This window comes from Caretta caretta, chromosome 3, assembly GCF_965140235.1.
Source record: "Caretta caretta isolate rCarCar2 chromosome 3, rCarCar1.hap1, whole genome shotgun sequence".
NCBI classification, from domain to species: domain Eukaryota; kingdom Metazoa; phylum Chordata; order Testudines; family Cheloniidae; genus Caretta; species Caretta caretta.
This window is the reverse complement of record NC_134208.1, coordinates 148420832-148442268: the sequence shown is the minus strand read 5'-3', so window position 1 is coordinate 148442268 and position 21437 is coordinate 148420832. Positions and strand designations below refer to the sequence as shown.

At 43.5% G+C, this 21437-nt stretch overlaps 1 protein-coding gene across 8 annotated transcripts in view; it reads right to left on the bottom strand.

Moving 5' to 3' along the window:
• LTBP1 (latent transforming growth factor beta binding protein 1) overlaps nucleotides 1-21437 on the bottom strand; it is a 379724-nt gene that overhangs the window by 51681 nt on the left and 306606 nt on the right. For all 8 annotated transcript variants that reach the window (XM_048843595.2, XM_075127005.1, XM_048843599.2 and 5 more), the window contains 3 exons: nucleotides 17761-17904; nucleotides 2233-2415; nucleotides 985-1071 (listed from right to left, as the gene is read on the bottom strand). In XM_048843595.2, coding sequence (XP_048699552.1) covers nucleotides 985-1071; nucleotides 2233-2415; nucleotides 17761-17904 — 414 coding nt within the window. The remainder of the gene's footprint in view (nucleotides 1-984; nucleotides 1072-2232; nucleotides 2416-17760; nucleotides 17905-21437) is intronic.

Here is a 21437-nt window from a genome sequence, read left to right as displayed (position 1 = left end):
TTTTAAGGATTTTGTTTCTGACTTAGCTATTGGTGATATTGGCATAGCTAAACATATTAACTATGTGATGCTACTGCTCTTTTCAGATACTGTATGTTACATTATACTGCATTTTTAATGTAATATAAATGTACACTAACGTCAGAGTTATTAAATATTTGATCTGTAAAACTGCAAGTCTGATATGAACAAATGTAATTTTATGTAGCAATACTGTAGCTACTTTATAACTCAAGGCAACTATGCAAATTTCCTTCTAACTAAATAAAATTACAATGCATTTATGCCACGCATTGTGGAAAATATACTTTCCTGAATTATTAACAGTAGTTCCAGACTTCACTAACTCAACAAAGGAATTTTACTGATCTTGCTCTTCCTTGTTAATCAAGATTTTTGCCTACATACTCTCTTTCTCTCATGCACATATTCTATTTTGCTCTCTCCAGTAATGTCCATTTCTTCACAGATTATTGTATATGGCATTATGTTCTAAATAGCATTGCTAAGTTTATTTTCAATTTTCAGAATAACTTAAGCATCAATCATTCATTCCCCTTGTAGCCTGCGTGCTAATGCAGGACAGAACCTTCCCCATAACTGTTAAAAACACTTGTTATTTATAAATTAAAGACTGGTTTGTGCTACTTATACATGAGCAAAAGCTGATCTTTGGGGTTATGTGTTTTAAACATCTGCTCTTAGAGTGTAAGATGAATACAGGGAAAATACTATAAGTGTTACAGCACCTAAGATGAATAAAATGTGAATAATAAAGAAAAAACTATAATAGTGTTATGTCCTAAATACAGGTTTACCATAAGGTAAGTATTTTGGAGTAACATTTTACTTCAAGATGCTGTTTCTGTCATGTTGAAAAACTGAAGTAATATGCTGACATTGCTGGTTACGTAAACGATCTATTATTAGAATTTCTGAAATGTTCATATTTAATACAAGTTAGCATATCTAATTGATACTGACCTCTGTAATTCTGTGTAATGACTCCATATGATGAATCACTAGAGGGGATGAAACCTTTTCCTTCAGGACACAAATCAGTAAATTCAGCTGGTAGAGAAATAAACAAAAAAATCATATCAGAAAAAAGCAGTTATTTAGGATTCTAGAACTGTAACAGATGATAAACTTTTCATGTTCACTAATACGTTCTCAGAAATCTTAGGCAACCTTTCCTCTGATTAATTCCCTTTGGGCAATCTTATACACCTAGGTATAACCTTATGGCCAAATGCTGCGGTCATAACACAGGCAAAACTTCCATTGACTTCAACAGGAATTTAACCATTGTCTTCAAAAAGTTTTGCCTCAGCAGGAACTGAGTAAGAACTGCATCATCTGGCTCACAGAGGGAATGAATTACGTTATGTTGGAGATGGCATAGGCTCAAATGCAAACAAATCCTCTTTTATATTTTTAAGTATAGTGGCTCTTTCCAAAACACACAGCAATAGGCACAGTTTCACCAGTTCAAAGATGTGGCTAAGATAAGAACTGAGAACAAGAAATCACTTTTCTTTTAAAAGTTATCTCATGCATTCTGAAGAATTTACACATGTTCTAATCTTAAATGATTTATTCCAGCTGGATATTGAATATCAGCCATCACTGTTTACACACTGTGCTTCAAGTACTGTTATCAATATTTATGCCAAAGAGCATATGGTTATGCTCTTCTAATTGGCATTTAAAGGCTAAAAAATGTTGTGCAGACAGCATGATTAACTGTATTATACAGTAGGTAGCAGAATGTAAAATTAATGTCATGTTATACATCTATTCTAATGTTTCACATTGCTGCATAAAATACGTTGCTATGACTAATGACAGCCAGACAAAAATAAAAAATACTCATCTTAATTTGTTACTTTATGGGGAGAAATATAACTGTAACATTACAATAATATTTGGCAAAAACCTGGATCAGAAATATTGTTGCTTTAAAAATCATTTGGAAATAGTGTGGGCCATAGAAAAATAATGGGTCATATTTATCCTTGATGTAATTCCAATGAAGCCAGTGGAGTTACACCAGAGACTAATTCTTCCTATTGCCTTTGCGTGAGTGGAGATTTCGCCTGGATAAGTTTGGAGTAAGCTGCTTCAGGAGATGGCCCTTTATGGACAGCCCTCATGAAAGCCAAGGATACCTATACTAATATAAAGCACAACCCTTGAGAAACTATTGCTGGATGGAAAGCCTCCTCTTACCAGTTCCAAAGACGGGGCATGGGAAGATTTCACAGTTATCTCCCCAGCCAGCACCCAACGTACAGCAACATTCTTGTTTGGTGATGTTGGATGTCAACACATTATCACAGAAATTAGCATCGTTTAGATTGTAGTAGCATTCCTTCTTTTCATCTGCAGGTTGACCAACATCTACTGGTAAATCTAAAGATGAAAAATAATAAAATAATATGTCAAATTAATCAGTTTGATAATAGATACAGGAAAAAAGCAACTGCATGATGTTGTCATAGCACCATTTTCTATCTTCAAGGCCAGAGTCCTCGGAGAGAAAAATGTGTTGGCAAAAAAATTTGGTGGATTTTTTAATCCTCAAAATCTTTCCCCTGATTTTCAGACCGCTGTTTGCAGATTTAGGTGTTGGAAGAGCTTCCATATTTGTACTTCTACTATGTTTAAGTCATGCACGTACCTCTACTTTTATTATTAAAAACGATAATTAGCACTTACAAAGTTGCTTTTCATACATTTTTCACTTAAAACACTTCCCAATGGTTAGTAAACATTTTACAGACGTGGAAAGCGAGGCAGAGAGAGTGAAAAGGTCTGATTTTCAACACTCTCAGCTCCCAGTGACTTCAGTGGAAGAAAAGAGTTCAATACTACTGAAAATTACGTCCTAAGTGATTTATACAAAATCATATAGTGAGTCAATGTGAATGACAGGAACATAACCCAGGTTCCTGACTCTCAGTCTGGTGCCTAATATACTGGACTAGAATGACATCAGTTTTTAGACTAAATTATGCCTTTTACAGAGCTTAAGCACAGTGGGGAAACGGAGAAGACGTAGTTCCCAAACAGCAGCAGCTGAACAAGGCATAATTCCTTCTTCAGGACACAGGACCTCGGCAATGCTTTCTTTGACCTGGAACCAGGGGACATGTCTCGCTCTTATGTTAAGGTGGGTTTTGCAGTTTCATTGTACTTTAAAGCAGTATTTGAAAGCAATAAGCAAAGGAATCAAAATATATTGACTCTGCAGAAGAGAGGTGCAAGGGTTAGGGGCGCAGGAGGGGAGTACAGAGGTTGGGGTGAAGGTGGCACAGAGTAGTGGTTAGGGGTGCAGGAGGGAACAGGGATTGGGGCAAAGGGTGCACAGTGTAGGGGTTAAGGAAAGGTTGGGGTACAGAAGGAGAGTACAGGGTTGGGAGGAAGGGGGCACAATGTAGGGTTGGGGCACAGGAGGGGGTGCAGGCTTAGGTGTGAAGGGTGTGCAGAGATTGGGGCACAGTGATTGGGGTTAGGAGAGGAGGAGGGGGCAAGAGTTAGGGGTGCGGGGGGGGTACAAGGGTTAGGGCCGAAGGGGGCACAGTACAGGGTTAGGAGTGAAGGAGGGGTGGGGAGCCTGGGGAGCCCACAGGGACCAGGAGCACCAAAATACAAGTTCGCTCAGGGTGCCATTTTCCCTAAGGCCGGCCCTGAGTCTAGTCTATCATCCACAGTTTTAAGGAATTTATGATCTCACAGAGTTCTCAAATACCTAGTGCATAACTCTACAAAACATAGTTACTAACACAATAAATAACAAGAAAACTTATCAAAACCTACCAAACTATAGTTAAAGGGCACCGTGGTGTTCTCCTTCAAGACAAATGAATAAAATATCTTTGGCGGTTTTAGAGCAAGCCATTTTAGAAATATGACAACACGTAACAGTGGAAAAAGCACTCAAATCTTTCATGTTTCCAAAACACTTAGTCCATCTAACCTTAAACTTCCACTAAATATTCACCTTTGGTAAGATCTGAGATGAGAGAAACTTCAAGTGGAAATTATTTTTGTTTCTTAGGATGAAAAATACATTTCTTTTTCCTGTTAGAAAATTATTCATACTCAGCATTTAACATGTGACAACAACCATCAAAAGCAATACAACAAAGAGCTATCCAAAATTATTCTATGTTGGCTGATTCTCATATATTTTGAAATTTGATTCATTTCCATTGAGACTAGAAGGTAATGTTACTGTCATGAGACATTTTTTGAAATTGTCACAAATTTACAGGAAGAGATGAAACCTTTATTTTATGCTTCTGTTATAATGTATTTCAAAATCATTATGTTATATAAGAATTGAGATCAAAGCTTCCATGTGGTTACATTGTGTTGTTTGTCTTATTGTTCTTTTATTTATCTTTGGCTTGCAACCTCAAAGATTTGTCTTTGTCTCGTCAGTAGGAAGAAAAAAGTCATGGCTCCTTTAAGGGTCCCCCCCTCCTTCAAATGCAGAGGGAGCCAAAACATCACTGAACCTGGAGGCTGGCTGGAGGGGCTCAGGTAAGCCATTGGTGCCCCGTGCTCTTAGGGCACAGTATATATAACTTGTCCCTTTGGAGGGAGCCCTCTCTCACACCCAAATTAATAGCTACCACCCTCCCACACATGGGATCAGAGAAGGACCATATTTAGTGGTTTGCTGTGGGCACTGCACTAGTTGCCTTTTTGGGGACTGGGAAGGAATGTTTCCCTCACTGACACATTAGCTGTGGCAGGGTGGGTTTTTTTGCCTTCCCCGTAGCAGCTTAGGGACCTGGCAGGACAAGTCAGGAGGTAAGGCTCAAGATATTGTAACTTAGCAGGTGGCAGTGTCCAGTGCAGGTATTCATTCCACAGGGGTCTGGTTCCTTGATTCACTGGAGCTGGAAGTGGATTTAGGAGAAGGATGGGAAACGGAGTTGGGGCTCCTAATGTGTTGCACGGTGAGAAGACAACCTCCTTTTCCCAGCCCCTTAATCCTCACCACCCTCCTTCTGTGGAGTCACAACAATAGGCTAGGACGCGGTTTGGAAGGACGGGGCTGACAGCACCCTTCAGATAGGTGGAAACAAGTGAGGAAGGAAGGATGACCTGTATGAGTCCCCAGATGAGTTAAATTGACAAAGTTGTGACCTAATTAAAGCGCATCCCTCACATCCTGCCTTTCTTCCTGCATGTCCAGGAAAATACATCAGGCTGGTCAAGTGATAGTTGTTTATACCATTATGAGGGAGACCCAGGTTCACTTCACTGTCCTAGAATTTAACCTCATTCTCTGGGCCTTTAAGGAGTTCAAAAGCAGCCTCTCTATGCCAATTATGGAATGGACCATTCCCAATCCCGTCCAGTCCTGTTTGTTGTCAGGATAGTGGTTAGGATGTGGGATCTCAAGGTGGAAAAGATAAAACAGAGGCTGGGGGAATAAAATGAACCTCAGGCTCTTACTTCCACCACTGCTCCCCAACACACACACACACATCAAACAAACAAAAAAGTAATAGGCAATAAAAAGTCAAGTTTCAAGTATCTGTAAAATATGATGAAATGAAAATGTTGCACATAAGAAAGTAAGTTTTACTAAGCTTATTCTCTTTAATTTTCATTAGCTACAATTGTTTTAACATTAGCGTGCTCAAAATATTTATTTTGTTGTGCCTATTATTGTGTTTTAATTAAAGAGAGTATAATAGATATTTATGGCTTTTAGTTCTAAACATACATTTGAATTTGTTTCTAACTTCCTTAGAAAAGTGAATGTTTTGGTTCGTGGAGTTTGAGGGGCTGGCAGACACCACATTGCCACCAACAATGCAAACTCTCCTTTGCTGTTTTGCCAATGTAAGAAGTATACATTGAGGGAAACACCCAGCTGAGTGCTATTTCATCTTTGTTAGTTTAATCTGTGGTCTCCTTTCATCAGATAATTACAATTTTCCATAATGTACTGCATTTCATAAAGTACGATGGTTTTGTGGTATCAGCTGATGTCCAATAGGAACCAAATTAAGACTATCATGTGTCGCAGAAACTCAACTGAACTAAATCTGTTATTCCAAGGTGAGAGAGCAGTACTTTAACCACCAAGTTATACATTTTCTTTGGACATATGCCACATGTCTAACTGAATCAGGGCCAAAGGCTTAAATAGCAGAAACACCATGGAAGTTTTCACACCATTTACCAGGGAAAGAGCTTCGGAGGCTGTCCCAGGAGGAAGGAGAAACATTCTCATCATGTGATTATTTATTCCCATTTTATATTTGATGTGATGGTTTCTCCTCCCATTATCTGTTCAGCACTTTAAAAGTCTGTTGTTTACACAGCTGTGACTGAGGGTTAGTCAAGCAGGCGTCATGAATGTTTGGAAAGTGAGTGAGACATAGATCTTTAAAAAAAGAAATTTACAAAGGCCAGTCTGTGTCTACAAGCTCATAATTTCTCTCTCTCTCTCTCTCTCACTCACACACACACACACACACACACACACACACACTTAACCTTTTAATAAACAGATTCTTTTAAAAGATATTTCGGTGTAATTTTTCCTTGGAAAAATGGATTAGTACCTAGATATTTATTTCTCACAATTTTGTTATTTCTGATTTTATTTCACTGTTAAAAAATTAGAAATTTTACTCAAGTAACTGTGGGATAATACAGTAATTTATCTGACTGGGTTTTTTAAAATATTTATTAACATTTTTCAATCTTTTTTCTTATAACAAACCAAGTAAATTCTAGATACCAACATATAGACATTTATCTGATTGTAAATATGATGGCTATATTAGTGCTACAGAATTCCAGATATAAAAAGTGGGGGCTAAATATAGACTGAAGGTATTTTATATATTTTTATATCTTAATTGCACTGATCCAGCAAATCACTTAGGCGTATGCTTAACATTAAGTGCTGTAGACATCAATGAAACTAAAACATAAGCTTAAAATTAAGCACATATTTAAAAACTTTGACTAATTGTGCCCTAAATTATTAGTGTAAAAAATAAAATGTGTAGGGTTGATGGAATCTTAAATTAATAAATTATATAGCACTGTCCTTTGCCTCTAAATGACATAAGCAATACAAACTTTTAGGGCCTGATTTTCAGCAAGCCAGTAAATATGCATTTGTATGTTCCCATTTTCTATATGCAATGTACTACAGAATGTGTAATGCAAATTTCCCAATCTGCTGCACACATGACAAGATACCTCTCTTTTGGGCATATGTATGTGTAAATCAGGAATTTGTATATGCACATCCAGTGATGCATGTGCAAAAAAGACATGCATGGGTATGTATGCAAATACTTGAAGATCAGACTCTCAGTTCATTTGGGTTAAAGCAAACAAACAAACAAAACAAAAACGGTTACTCACCTTCTTGTAACTGTTGTTCTTTGAGATGTGTTGTTCATGTCCAGTCCAATCAGATGTGCGCGCACTGCGTGCACGACAGCCGGAAGATTTTTCCCCTAGCAGTGTCTGTAGGGTAGGCCTGGGCGCCCCATGGAGTCGCACCCTCATGGCACTCAATATAGTGCCCTGCCAACCTGACACCCCCCCCCCCAGTTCCTTCTTGCCGACTACTCCGACAACGGGGCAGGAGGGTGGGTATTGGAATGGACATGAACAACACATCTCAAAGAACAACAGTTACAAGAAGGTGAGTAATCGTTTTTTCTTCGAGTGCTTGTTCATGTCAATTCCAATCAGGTGACTCCGAAGCCTAAATTACGGAGGTGGTTTCGGAGTTGTCCACTGATTGGAGCAGCACTCTACCAAAAGCTGCATCGTTTCTGGCCTGCTGGGTAATCGATAATGCGCGGTGAAAGTATGTATGGAGGACCTCGTCGCTGGTCTGCATATTTCCTGGGTGGGAACCTGCCCCAGGAATGGTGCTGAAAAAGCCTGCGCCTTGGTGGAGTGCGCAGTGAGCGGAGGGGCAGACACCACTGCCAGTTTGTAACACTCTCAGATGCAGGATGTGATCCATGACGAAATTCATTGAGAAGAGACTGGAAGACCTTTCATTGTGTCTACCACAGCCATGAAAAGTTGCACTGACTTTCGGAACGGCCTTGTTCTCTCGATGTAAAAGGCTAACACTCTGCTGACATCCAACGAGTGAAGCCTCTGCTCCCTGCTGCTTGAGTGCGGCTTAGGATAGAACACTAGGAGGAAGATGTCCTGGCTGATGTGAAACTGGGAGACAACCTTCAGGAGGAAGCTGGGTGGGGCCTGAGCTGAACCTTGTCCTTACAGAACACCATGTGAGAAGGCTCTGCTGTTAGGGCCTTGAGCTCAGACACCCTCCTGGCTGAGGTTATCGCTACCAGAAACGTGACCTTGTACGAGAGGTAGAGCAGGGAGCACGTCGCTAGCAGTTCAAAGGGCGGCCCCGTCAGTCTGGAAAGGACCAGGCTGAGGTCCCAGGCTGGGACCAGCTGTCGAACTTGCAGATATAGCCTGTTGAGACTTTTGAGGAAACGGCTGATCATAGGGTTGGCGAAGACTGACTGGCCCTCTGCGCCTGGATGGAAGGTAGAGATGGCAGCCAAGTGAACCCTTATTGATGACATGGACAGTACCTGCTGCTTGAGATGGAGAAGGTAGTCCAATATGAGCAGAATAGAGGCGAACGTTGGGGATGAACGATGATGTGCAGACCAGATTGAAAATCTCTTCCATTTGGCAAGGTAGGTAGCTCTAGTGGAGGGTTTCCTACTGCCAAGGAGAACTTGTCTAACCTGGTCCGAGCAGGAAAGCTCCACCGGGTTTAGCCACGGAGCACCCATGCCATGAGGTACAACGACTCAAGGTTCGAGTGCTGGAGATGGCCGTGATCCTGAGTTATCAAGTCCGGGAAGAGCAGCAAAGTGACTGGGGCTTCCATGGACATGTCCAGGAGCAACATGTACCAGCGTTGGCAGGGTCAGGCTGGGGCTATCAATATTACCACTGCTCGATCCCTCTGTATCTTGAGGAGTACTTTGTGAACTAGAGGGATAGGTGGGAATGCGTATAGGAGATGGCCTCCCCAGGGAAGGAGGAATGCGTCTGCTATGGAGCCCGGTCTGTGATTCAGGAAAGAGCAGAACTGCTGACACTTCCTGTTGTGCCATGTGGCAAAGAGGTCTACCTGGGGAAAGCCCCACTGATGGAAAAAGGAGTTAGTGACGTCCAGCCGTAGGGACCACTCGTGGCCATGGAATGATCTGCTGAGATAGTCCGCTAACTCGTTCTGTATGCGAGGGAGGTACGATGCTTGAAGGTGTATTGACTGCTCTACACAAAAGTCCCACAGCATGAGGGCTTTCTGGCATAGGGGAGAGGAGTGTGCATCCCCGTTTGTTCATGTCAATTCCAATCAGGTGACTCCCAAGCCTAAATTACGGAGGTGGTCTAGAACTAGATCTAGAACATCACTGTGGTGTTGTCTGTCATCACTGATACACATCTCCCACTTAAATGGGCTTGGAAAGTCTGACATGCCAGGTATACCACTCTAGCTCTCTGACATTGATGTGGAGAGTGAGCTTCGCCTGAGACCAGAGGCCTTGTGTCCTGAGGTCTCCCAGATGTGCCCCCCAGCCCAAGTCCAATGCATCCATAACCAATGAGAGAGTTGGCTGGGGGCTGACGAAGGGGACCCCTGGACACACTAAGTGTGGGTCGAGCCACCACAGAAGGGAGTCGAGGATCGGGTGAGGCAAAGTCACGAACCTGTCCAAACTGTCCTGGACTGGCCAATACACTGAGGCTAGCCATGATTGGAGTGGCCGGAGTCTGAGCTTGGCTTGTTGCACCACATACGTACAAGCGGCCACGTGTCCCAGGAGTTTGAGGCAATTCCTTGCTGTGGTGGTGGGGAACTGCCTGAGATTCCGAATGATGTCTCCCAGGGTCCAGAACCTTGATTCCGGTAGGTACACCCTGGCCTGGGTCGAGCCAGCACTGGCGGTATGAACTTTATCCTCTGAACATGGGACAGAATTGACTTCCCTGTGTTCAGGAGAAGGCCCAGTTTGTCGAACGTTGCAATGATGAATCTGACTTGCGCGTCCGCTTGGGCCCTGGAGCGGCCCTTGATCAGCCAGTCATCGAGGTACAGGAACACCTGTACCCGGCACCTGTGCAGAAACGCGGCCACGACTGCCCTGCATTTGGTTAATACTCAAGGCGCTGCTGACAGGCCAATCGGAAGGACTGTGAACTGGAAGTAGTTGTCGTGCTCCACAAACCTGAGGTATTTTCTGTAGGACGGTGTGACTGCTATATGAAAGTATGCATCCTTCAAGTCGAGGGCGGCATACCATCCCCTAGATCCAAGGAAGGGACGATGGAGACCAAGGAGACCATGAACAAACTCAAGTTCCATATGAACTTGAGCTCTCGCAGGTCTAGGATGGGCCCGAGCCTGCCTTTGGCTTTCGATATTAGGAAATACCAGGAATAGAAGCCCTTGCGATCCTGAGGAACCTCTTCCACGGCCCCTAGCGAGAGGAATGACTGCACCTCCTGTATGAGGAGTTGCTCGTGAGAAGGGTCCCTGAAGAGGGATGGGGAAGCGGGGTGGAAAGGCAGGAGGGCAGAAAATTGGAGTGAATATCCCTTTCTTCCATGCGGAGCACCCAGCAGGCCGACATAATACGGGCCCATGCATAGGTGGGATGAAAAGGTAAAGTGGGATGGATCCAGTCTTTGCACTGGTGCATCGCCCCTGGGTGCACCTTCAAAAGGCTGGTTTTGGGCCTGAGGAGGGTTTAGACTGACCAGCCCTGACTAGAGGAGGGGCGAGGTCTCTTCTTTGAGTTCCTATTTCTCCTGCGCGACCCATCCTGCCTACCCTTGGTGGGGGCAGGGGTCTAATGTGCCTCCATTGTGTGGCAGGGGTATGGAGGCCCAGGTACTTCAAGGTGGCTTGAAAGTCCTTGAGGCTGTGCTGTGTTCTCGGAAAACAAAGACTGATCCTCAAAGGGGAGATCCTGGATTGTCTGCTACACTTCATAGGGGAGGCCAGAGACTTGCAGCCAGGAACTCCTCCTCATGGCCACCCTGATAGCCATGGTGCGAGACGCTGCATCCAGGGCCGCCTGCAGGGATGCATGGGAAATTAATTTGCCCTCCTCTACTAGCATGGAAAACTCTGCGTGAGAGTCCATAGGGAGGAGTTCTGCAAATTTTTGCATGGCCCCACAAGTATTATAATTGTACCTGCTAACCACTGCATGATGGTTAGCAATAGGGGAGCTGCAACCCCCGCCCCCTGTGGAATAGATTTTCCTTCTGAAGAGGTCCAGTTATTTGGCCTCTCGTTTCTTGGGAGAGGGCCCCTGGTAGCCCTGGAGTTCACGCTGATTGGCCACGTCCACTACCAGGGAGTCCAGCTGGGGGTGCATGTAAAGATGTTCATACCCCTTTAAGGGGATAAAGTATCTCCACTCATACCTCTTGACGGTAGGCAGCAATGAGGACGGGGGTCTGTCACAGGGTCTTCGTGGCATCGCTGATGGTTTTAATCAGTGACAGCGCAATACGGGATGGTCCTTTTGTTGAAAGAATGTCCTCCACCACCTCCTCAGGTTTAATGTTCAGGTTCTGGGCCACCCGTCTCAGCAGCTGCTGTAGGACCCTGCTGTCCCCTGAGGCTTGAGCAGTTGCTGATCCAGCCACTGCCTCATCTGGAGATGAGGAGGACAAGATGGCGGCCGGTACCGGAGCCTGTTTCCTGCCCTCAGCCCCTCTGGAGTCCCTAGGAGCGAGGAACACTGGAGCCGCAGCTGGTGCTGTAGTCAGTGTCACTGGCGGTGCCCTGGTTGGTGACACGGGCAGTGCCAACGATTGAGCTGCGATCAGTGCCGAGGATGGTGCAGGAATCAGTGCTGAGATTGTCGACGTCGCGGTCGGTGCCGAGATCGTTGATGTCAGTACAGCTCCGGATGGGTCCCCTGCAGTGGTGCGGAGGGCATGTGTGGTGGCCCAAAGGACACCGAGGTCACTGAGGCCGGTCTGGAATCCTGGCTCTGCCCCCTGGCTCTGGTGATAGGCCCAGGGTGTCCAGAAGGGCCACTGAGGAGCCTGCCACTGTCCCAGCCACTGTGCTGGGTAGGGTTGTCAGTTATGGTGGGAGCGGCATCTTCTGCTCCTACTGGAGCGCGATGACTCCGCTTCCGACTCCAAGGTCTCTGACTGCGAAGACCACAGAGGAGCGGAGCCACTTGACGCCAGTGGGCGATGCCAACTGGAAGACCAGAGCAACATGGGCCACTGGTGCTGAAGGTTGGCATGCAGGGGATGATACCCTCATTGCTACCATCTTTGCCAGCTTGCCCACAGAGTGGATTGGGCCAGGAACTGGTGCCAGAAACCTCTTCTGCCTTGGAGGGGAGGGTGGCGCTGTCAGTGCCAGGAGGTCCGATGCCACTTCAAATGTTTCCGGCATGGAGGGAAACTGTAGGTCCTCGTGGCGACAGATTGGTGAACGGTGCTTGGTGGGTAGTGACTGACCTATCAGGGATCGATTTATCGTGTCTCATCTAGACAAGGTAAATCGATCCCCAAATCGACGCCTGTACTCCACCTCAGTAGGAGGAGTAAGCAGAGTTGACGGGGGAGCCGCCGCGGTTGACTCGCCGCTGTGAGGACGGCCAGGTAACTCGAACTAAGATACTTCGACTTCCGCTACGCAAATAGCGTAGCGGAAGTTGCGTATCTTAGTTCGAACCACACCCCCACCCCCAATGTAGCCCAGGCCTTTGAGGAGTCCTTCCTTGGCTACAGCTCATGTGTCAACAGTGCCAGAGCACTGTGCACCAAGGAGACGGCACTTGGGGCCGGGTCCGCAAAGCTGGGGTCTGTCTGAAACCAAAGTGCTGCCTCCATAAGCAGAACTCAGAGGCGCTGTTCTCTGTCCTTGAGTGTCCTGGGGTGAAACCCTCTACAGATTTTACAACCGTCCCCAAGGTGACCCTCCCTGAGACACATGAAGCACAAAGTGTGTGGGTCACTTCTCGGCATAAAACTGCCACAGTCAGAGCACGGCTTAAAGCTCGGGGACCAAAGCATACCCCAGAGCTGGGGAAAGCGTGGGGGGGGCGACCCCCAAAGGAAACTTATGAGAGAAAACTATCTACACTAACTAAACTACTACTGAATTTAACTATCTACACTTGATACTGTGAAGCACGCACTTGTCGAGGCAAGAGCAACGGGGAGTTCCAGCTAGCCATCACAGGTGGTAAGAAGCAACTGAGGGGGGTTGGGTCAGCAGGGCACTATATTGAGTGCCATGAGGGTGCGACTCCAGGGGGTGCCCAAGCCGACCCTAAGGATACTCCTAAGGGGAAAAATCTTCCAGCTCTCATGCATGCAGCGCGCACACAACTGATTGGAATTGACATGAACAAGCACTCGAAGAAGAACTATATATTTAAATAAAAATTATTTGGTAGTAATGACAGTACGAAAGGTCTCCCTTGAAACGTAAAGACATACAATTTAGATTTGGGTACCAGACTCAGTCTAGTGTCTAATAAACAATGCAGATTACAAAAGCCACCAAGAATAGTTTGACATCATTGGCAGTCTCTGTTCAAGAAAGGCCCAAGACTGAGGAGCACAGATGTTATTATTCAGGAATGATCAGAATAACCAACTTTAATATCAGATGTTTGTGAGCTGCTTCACAGTTAATAGCGTAGAAACAGATGATCCTATTAGACACCCTTATGACTCTTTTCTGTGTCATCTTCTCCTGATCTCCCCCCAAAAATCTCTTCTTAACTTTCCCCCTGAGAATCCCAGCTTTCCAACTTTATTAGCTATATATTTGTTTTTCTACCCTTGAAGTTTCATGAGTTTTTGCATCATAAATTTGTAACTGGTCTTTGGTGAGGCTACATTTTTATAGAACTGGTCCAGGAGTAAATATATTATATTTTGGATGCCAAAACAGCACACTTTTTATTTCATGAATACTGGTAATCCACTGTTCTGAATGCCCCAGTAATTGAGCACATTATCTTAAATACTGAGGTGAGAAAAAGATGGAGTTGCAGCCTAAGGTCTCGATCCTTCAACTGCATCTGCACAGGTGGATCCAGGGGCCTGTGCAGAGTCATATTGACTTCAGCGGTCAGGGCTGCACCTGAATTAAAGCCATGGCAGGATGGGGGTACAAAATAAAGAAAAGAGAAACAGGTGCTTTGAAACCTGCGCATTCGATTTTTTGTTAAATTTATTTTGTATTGAATTGAAATGAATACTGGAAGACAACAAGATGGCTGGAACTAAGGAGACGAATGTTCATATACTGACAGCATCATTTCAGGACATAGCCAATAATAGATGAATTTCTGCCAAATAAAAGGAAAGCTCTAGGTCCCCCGTGGTGAATAAAGAGAAGTGTGAACATACAAAGGGAACAGCCTTTAACAACATGTGAAAAAGTCCCTGAATTAAAGTTATGCTTCAGTTATGCCCTGCCCCTACCTTCAGTAGAAATGGCATCCCACTTCTCTAGTAGAGTGGAAATGGGATGACATTTCTCTATGTGCAAAATAGCACACATGTATAAAAACAAATATGCAAAGGCTGAATACATCTGTAAGATTTGCATGTTAATGTTTACAACAGTATAAGGCAGACAAGATATTTTTCTCTGCATGCAGGTAAAATGAGGCACAAGCCCATGTTGGGGGTGATATGGGAGCACACAGCAGGAGCTCCCAGAAGCACTGTGCCTGACTCAGGCACGTGGCATGCCAAAGCTCTAGGAAGCATGGCCGTTGCATCATCCTTTGCACGAGTGTAGCATGAACTCCATCACCACCCTTGGTGTTGCTGGTGCTAGGTGGAAGGATGTGGCATTGGCCCTGCACCCTTTGGGCAGCGTAGCACTGCTGTCGTAGCTAGGCTTGCAGATTCCTTCTATTCTGGGGAAAACAACAACTAGACTGAGCCCAGTCCCTGCGCAAGAGGAAAGGCTGTTTGTGCTCTCCTCTGCCTTACACACTCATGCAAGGGTCAGCCACAACCTGGCATTTAGCCATTAATTTTCAGCATGAAATGAAAACAAAAAAGAGGTAGGTAGGTTAAAGAAAAACAAACACAGTGTAAACTCCATAAGAGTTTTCCAAAACCTACAGGTACAGTAGGTAATATTACCACTTCACAGTTTGTTTGGGTGATCAGTTCCTAGGATCTTCAGACTCTGACATAGAACCCATTTGAGCTCAATGAGAAAAGAGTTTGCTACCAGGCTATCCAGAAAAGTGCATGCTTTGTCTCTTATATAGTATACAAAGTAATATCCTGTCCAATGAAACATTGATTGTAGGAAATGTTTTTTTCCTTCAGTTGTGCAAGCAAACAGAGATAAAAGAATGGTAAGCTGTCCCGTCCTTCACAATGTACATCAGCTTATAGTGTTCCCTGGTAACAGATAGGTTCCCTTATTCCATTAGTCAAATAATATAGTGTGTAGGGATCCTACTGGGCTCTAATTTCCATACTGTCTGGTCTCCTATATGAGATCTTCCTCCATGATGAACCTTAACATAGGAGAGAAAATGATTAAGTATGTGTTCTGTTAGTGCCCAAAGAAGGGGTCCATACTGAGATGAAAAAAGTTTTTCTCTTCCAAACTGAACACAAATGAAGTGCCCATTCATGATGCCAAACTGAGACACCACTTGCTGTAGACTGTACAGATGTTCACAATATGATCATGCATGCTTGCTGGACTTTGTGGGCTTTCCTTCCCCTCAGCAATAAATGATAATAGGATACATCCATGAACTCTGCTTGGCTTCTTGGGCTTGGCTTCCCCTCTGTTGGAATCAGATGACCTGCTGGGCTTCTTGGGAATGGCTCCCCCTTGATGTGACTCTGCTAGGTCTTAGTTCATTTTTGACTGGGGAAAAAATAGTTAAAATCTCGCAAGTGTCATCTTATTTGGCACCAAAATGAGATGGCACTCATAGCTGGCTGTAGATCTTTGTAATATGATTTACCCTCTCCTTTTTGCATGCTTTGATCAGCAGTGAAATAGTTAACAATGTTGTCATTTATGTTATCATCATTAGATATCAGTATTGAGATGAGGCCCCTTGAGATGAAAGTATACTGCAGTTTGCTTCCTCACAAGTAAGTAAATGGCAATACTGCTGTGTATTCTTCTTCTAAACCAGCAATTCTCCAGAGTTTTCATTCCTTCAACCTCTTCATAAGGTGCGGTTCTCAGTCTAACCCATTGCCATTGGTTCACAGTTCATTTTATTATGTAGCTGTTTCACAGACAGTGTTGCAGTACCAATGTGCTTCCCTGTGCAAATACATCTCAGGAAATGTTGCAGAACAAAATACTGAAGAAAGCATATACACATTAAGTAGGAATCTGTGAATAAACTACAAAGAGTTTGTAGCTCTGATTCTTTAAAAAGAAGAATTTGCCTCTTAGGTGTTGCACAAAAGAGAACTTGATCTATTATTAGGAAGGTAAAAAGGCACTATGTTCAGTGAGCCAAATCCTGGTTCCATTTGAGTCACCAGGAGTTTTGCCTTGTTCAAAAGATTTGGAAAGATGGGAGACAGGATGAAATTTCCAGGGCCTCCTGAATTATGTAGACTGGAATTGATAGTACAGCAAGTTATTCTAAAGCTATTCAGTAGCTAGTTCAGCCTGCAATGTAAACCTAAAATATATTTGTTTGTTTGGGGGAGAAGCTCATGTAAATCAATTTGCCAATCTCTTAGTCTCTACTCCCCCTTATCCTGGACCTGTTCCTCTCCCCAGACTGGAGCTGTGTAGCCCACTTGGAGGCAACTTTCTGAGAGAGAGAGTCCTAAGACAATTTTTAAGTTAGTGTTTGTAGTAGCATCCCTAATGTGTTAAGACACTGAATAACATAAGAGAAAGGCACAGTGGCTGCTCTGAAAGGCTCACAATCTAAAAAGACAGATCAAGAGTAAAAAAACAGGGGCAGGAGGCGAGAGTACAACCCACAAGTAACGTGGACAAAGTGACTGGCCATGTCTTCATGAGCCTAATATTTTGGGGATTTTTCAAACTAGATAAACAAATTGCCACTCAACTATTTACTTTTGTAAGTTCTTCTGTTAATATTCAATAATAAGCCTGGGTTACCATATACAAATTTTGCTCTCAACATTACACTTCCTTCAACCTTATCCAGACACCAGTAGTTATCTATATAAATTTAAAAAAAATTATTTTAAATCTCATGTGCTGTAGCCTTCATTTCACTGCCAAAGATGAACATTGACATCACCACCTCAGCATGGTACACATCATGAGAAACAATGTTCCACAAACCACACTGTGTGAAAAAAGGCCCGGCTAATCAGAGCTCTGAGATTGCCTCTTGTACAAAAATTAAAGGCATCTATGCCATATTTTTGTTGTTTATGATTTATAGCATGCTCAAGAATAACAGAACCAAAAGCACACATAGCTTATTATATTACTATGCTTTAAAAAGGGGTCTAAAATACACTATTTCTTTAGAAAACAGTGATTTAACTACAGCAATAAATAAAATCCAAATTTACCCAATTTTCATTGTAACTCTTAACACCCCCCACCCTTTTTTTTTTTTTTTTTTTTACAGCCTGTCACAATTTTTTATCCTTGCTGTTATTCAGGAGGATGTGCATTTTTTATGCTTTGTATTATGTCTGCAAGCAAAGCCACTGGTATTTTACCTGTTGATGTGCGGAAGCGACATTGTCCAGTCATTGGATCATACTCCTGGTTTTCATCGGAACAGAGACACAGGAAGGTGCCTTCTACATTTTCACAGAGGGCTTCACCACATACCCCACTCAGCATTTCACATTCATTCACATCTGGAGAATGAAGCATAAATTGATTCAGACGTGTTCTCCATCACTGACAGCTCTTTATATTACCTGCTCTATCTGTCCCAATATTGTCTGCAGAAAAACAAAGGCGATCCCCAAGGAACAATCAATACCTGACTACTACTTAAGTGGACTCCTAAGGAAATTAGTTTGTCTGAGGAGATAAAGGCCATTGAAAAAACAGTAAAATTATAAAAAGAAAAGGAGTACTTGTGGCACCTTAGAGACTAACCAATTTATTTGAGCATGAGCTTTCGTGAGCTACAGCTCACTTCATCGGATGCATACCGTGGAAACTGCAGCAGACTTTATATACACACAGAGAATATGAAACAATACCTCTCTGTGTGTATATAAAGTCTGCTGCAGTTTCCACGGTATGCATCCGATGAAGTGAGCTGTAGCTCACGAAAGCTCACACTCAAATAAATTGGTTAGTCTCTAAGGTGCCACAAGTACTCCTTTTCTTTTTGCGAATACAGACTAACACGGCTGTTACTCTGAAACCAGTAAAATTATAAAATGCCAGTGTTGATTTTAAGGTAGACCAGAGTCCTAACTGTTTTATTCTCCTTCTCCCTCATCCCCATTTCTTACAATGTAAGATATTGACTCCTTTTGAGCTATGTTTGCTATTACCAGAACAGCAGGAAACCCACCAGTATTTATTTATTTTTATTTAACAGATATTGTGCCAAAACTTACTGTTATTCTTTCAAAGGTCAGTGAAATCAAAGAGTTCAATAGGTAGAAGATGACAGGATTTAGGCCCTGGTATATAAACAGAATTCTCTTCTCCCCACACCCTGAAAAACTGCCTTCCTGCAGCATGTTCTTTTTGTCCTCTAAACCCATTTTTGTAATAGACTCCTCACCCACAAAACCCTATAGGCTGCTCTGGAGCCCAGAAACATTATTCTGGTATCACCTAGTGAAGACCCTGTGGAGCAATGCAAGTCTCCTCTTCCACAGTAAGGGCTGGGTCCCACGGTACTCTCAATTGCTGTTGGCCTGGGACCAAAAAACATTCCATGAATCCTAAACTTGGCTCCCAACACTTCTTACCTCATCTAAATACTATGAAAAGTTGCCATTTGAAAGGAGAGTTGTCTATGGTTTGAATGACACGGAATTACCAAAAAGCTCAGCACTGGCTTAACTCTGCTCCCACTGAAATCTATCGGGGTTTTACATCTGACTGTCCACAATACAGCACATCCACTAACTACATAACTGTAAAATTATTACATTATTTTTCATAATTTATACATTTATTTTTTGTACATTTAATTGACAATATACAGTATAATATTTGTAACAAAGCATACTGGCTCTTTTTTTATCCACCAAAATAAAAATGTAGCCATATAATATACTACACTACTGATTTTATATGTTTTTATCTTATCTGGATCAGCTAACTTGACACTTTCTAAATTCATTTAATTAATTATTTTATTTTGTTTGCTGCATATCAAGAAGTTCAAAGTCTTCTTTCGGGAACACTGTTTACAAAGTATGCAAACACATATTTTCCATAAAAAATGTTTTTGGTAGACCGTTTACATCAAAATCATTTATAAGCATGTTTGAATACTTTCAACATCTCCTATAATCTCATTATCACATATCCAAGTCAGCAAAACTGTGAGGTTCTTCCACAGGGCAGAATCCCATTCATTTTACGAACAGCCAGAAACAAAAAGCTTCCACAAACTTTCTTTACTTCTTCTTCTCTTCCTTACTTTCCCGCCTGAATTTGCCTTAGTATTTGAAAAGTCATTATATGCAAAATATTACACACAAACCACTGATTGTGACATTACAAAAGAAAAGCAAATATCAACACAGCGCCATATGGGACAGCTTGTATTTAGGATTGGCAGTATTCAATTTTGATTTTTTTTCTAATGTCAATGAGTAATATCAATGAGTAATTTTTATTTTTTTCTGATTTTTAACTATTTTTATAGTTGCCAGAAATTAAGGTGGGGTGGGGGTCGGGCTGGGTTTAGGGCTGACAGCAGGGGTGCTGAGAGTTCCCAGCACTGACAGCGGGGCTGCAGGGGCCCCGTGCACAGCTGCGGGGCCCAAGCTGAGGGGGAGGCTGTGAGCCTGGCCCAGCGGAGTAGAGATACTAGCCAGGACTGCAAGGGGCTGTGAGGTACTGCTGCACAGTTCCTGACCAGGGATGGCTCCCACACTCCTGGCAGGTGAGTGAGAGAGTGGGGTCATGACAGCAGAAGTCTCCCTGCACAGCTACAGGACTGGTGACATCTGATCCCTCCAGGCACAAGGTGAGGGAAGGTCGTGTTCTTGACAGAGATAGCAGAGACCCCCAGCCAGGGCCACAAGGACAAGTCCCTGGCCATGGGGGAGGCCACCCAGCTGCAGATGGCTCCTGGCCAGGGATGGAGCCATTCATCAGCAGGGTGGCCTCCCTCATGGCTGGGGGCTCAGCCTCCCTCTTCTCACAACCTAGCCTGGGATCTCTGCTCTGCCCTGCCAGGACCACAGCCTTCCTCACACCTTGCGCCTGCAGTGATCAGGTGCCATCGGCCCTGCGGCACCAGAGAGAGACCCCTGCAGCTCCACCATCACCGGAGTGAGGGAGCAGGTCCATAACAGTAGGGCTGCAGTTGCACTGCTGCAGGGTTGGTGACACCCGATCCCTGCAGGTTGCACTCCTGTTACCGACAGTTTTACCATTGATTTCAGGATGTTTATCAACATCTATCTATTTAAACTGAATCCTGCTAAGCCTATTTCCATTAGTTCAAATAGGCTTAATTTCTCTGAGTTTATGTTTCATACCACTGGAAAAAAAAAACCCATCACTCCCATAGAATTAATTTTGCAAGAATTTATTTCCTTTCAATTCAATCACTGAAATTAAAGAAATCACAAGTTGAAGCAACATTGGCATTCACATCAGATGAAGGGCCCCATCAAGGAAAGCATCTCTATTCAGCATAGCACCCAAGTATGTGCTTAAGACAATGGGATTTAAGAATGTCCTTAAGTGATGAACTGAAGCATGTGCTTAAGTGCTTTCCTGAATTGGGGTCTCAAGTTAACATGCCTTACCACCCAAACATCAGAAAACCAAACAGACTCAGACTCCTCACCTGCACAACAAAATCCCTTTCCTTTCCACCATGTAGCCACCTGCAAAGCATACATCCAATTCTCCAGAATTGTGCACATATGCACTAACTTAACTGTGCCCTCAGAACCTGTAAGGTAATCATTACTTTTGCCAGTAAAACTCTATACATTGGTTACATCATTTTTCTGAGGCCAGGTTTGGGTGTTGCATATTTGGGTATGATAGTGAGGAACTGGATATATCCATCCCCCAGCTCCTGGAGCAGCCCAGTCTGTCTTCCTGGAGCCATGTGCTGAACACAACCGTGGAGGACGGCAGGCGGTAACAAAAAAGAGAAATAGCTCATGGAATGCGAGAGCTCTAGGTATTCTGGGCATTACTAGAATAGGTTATGCCAAATTAGGAGGAT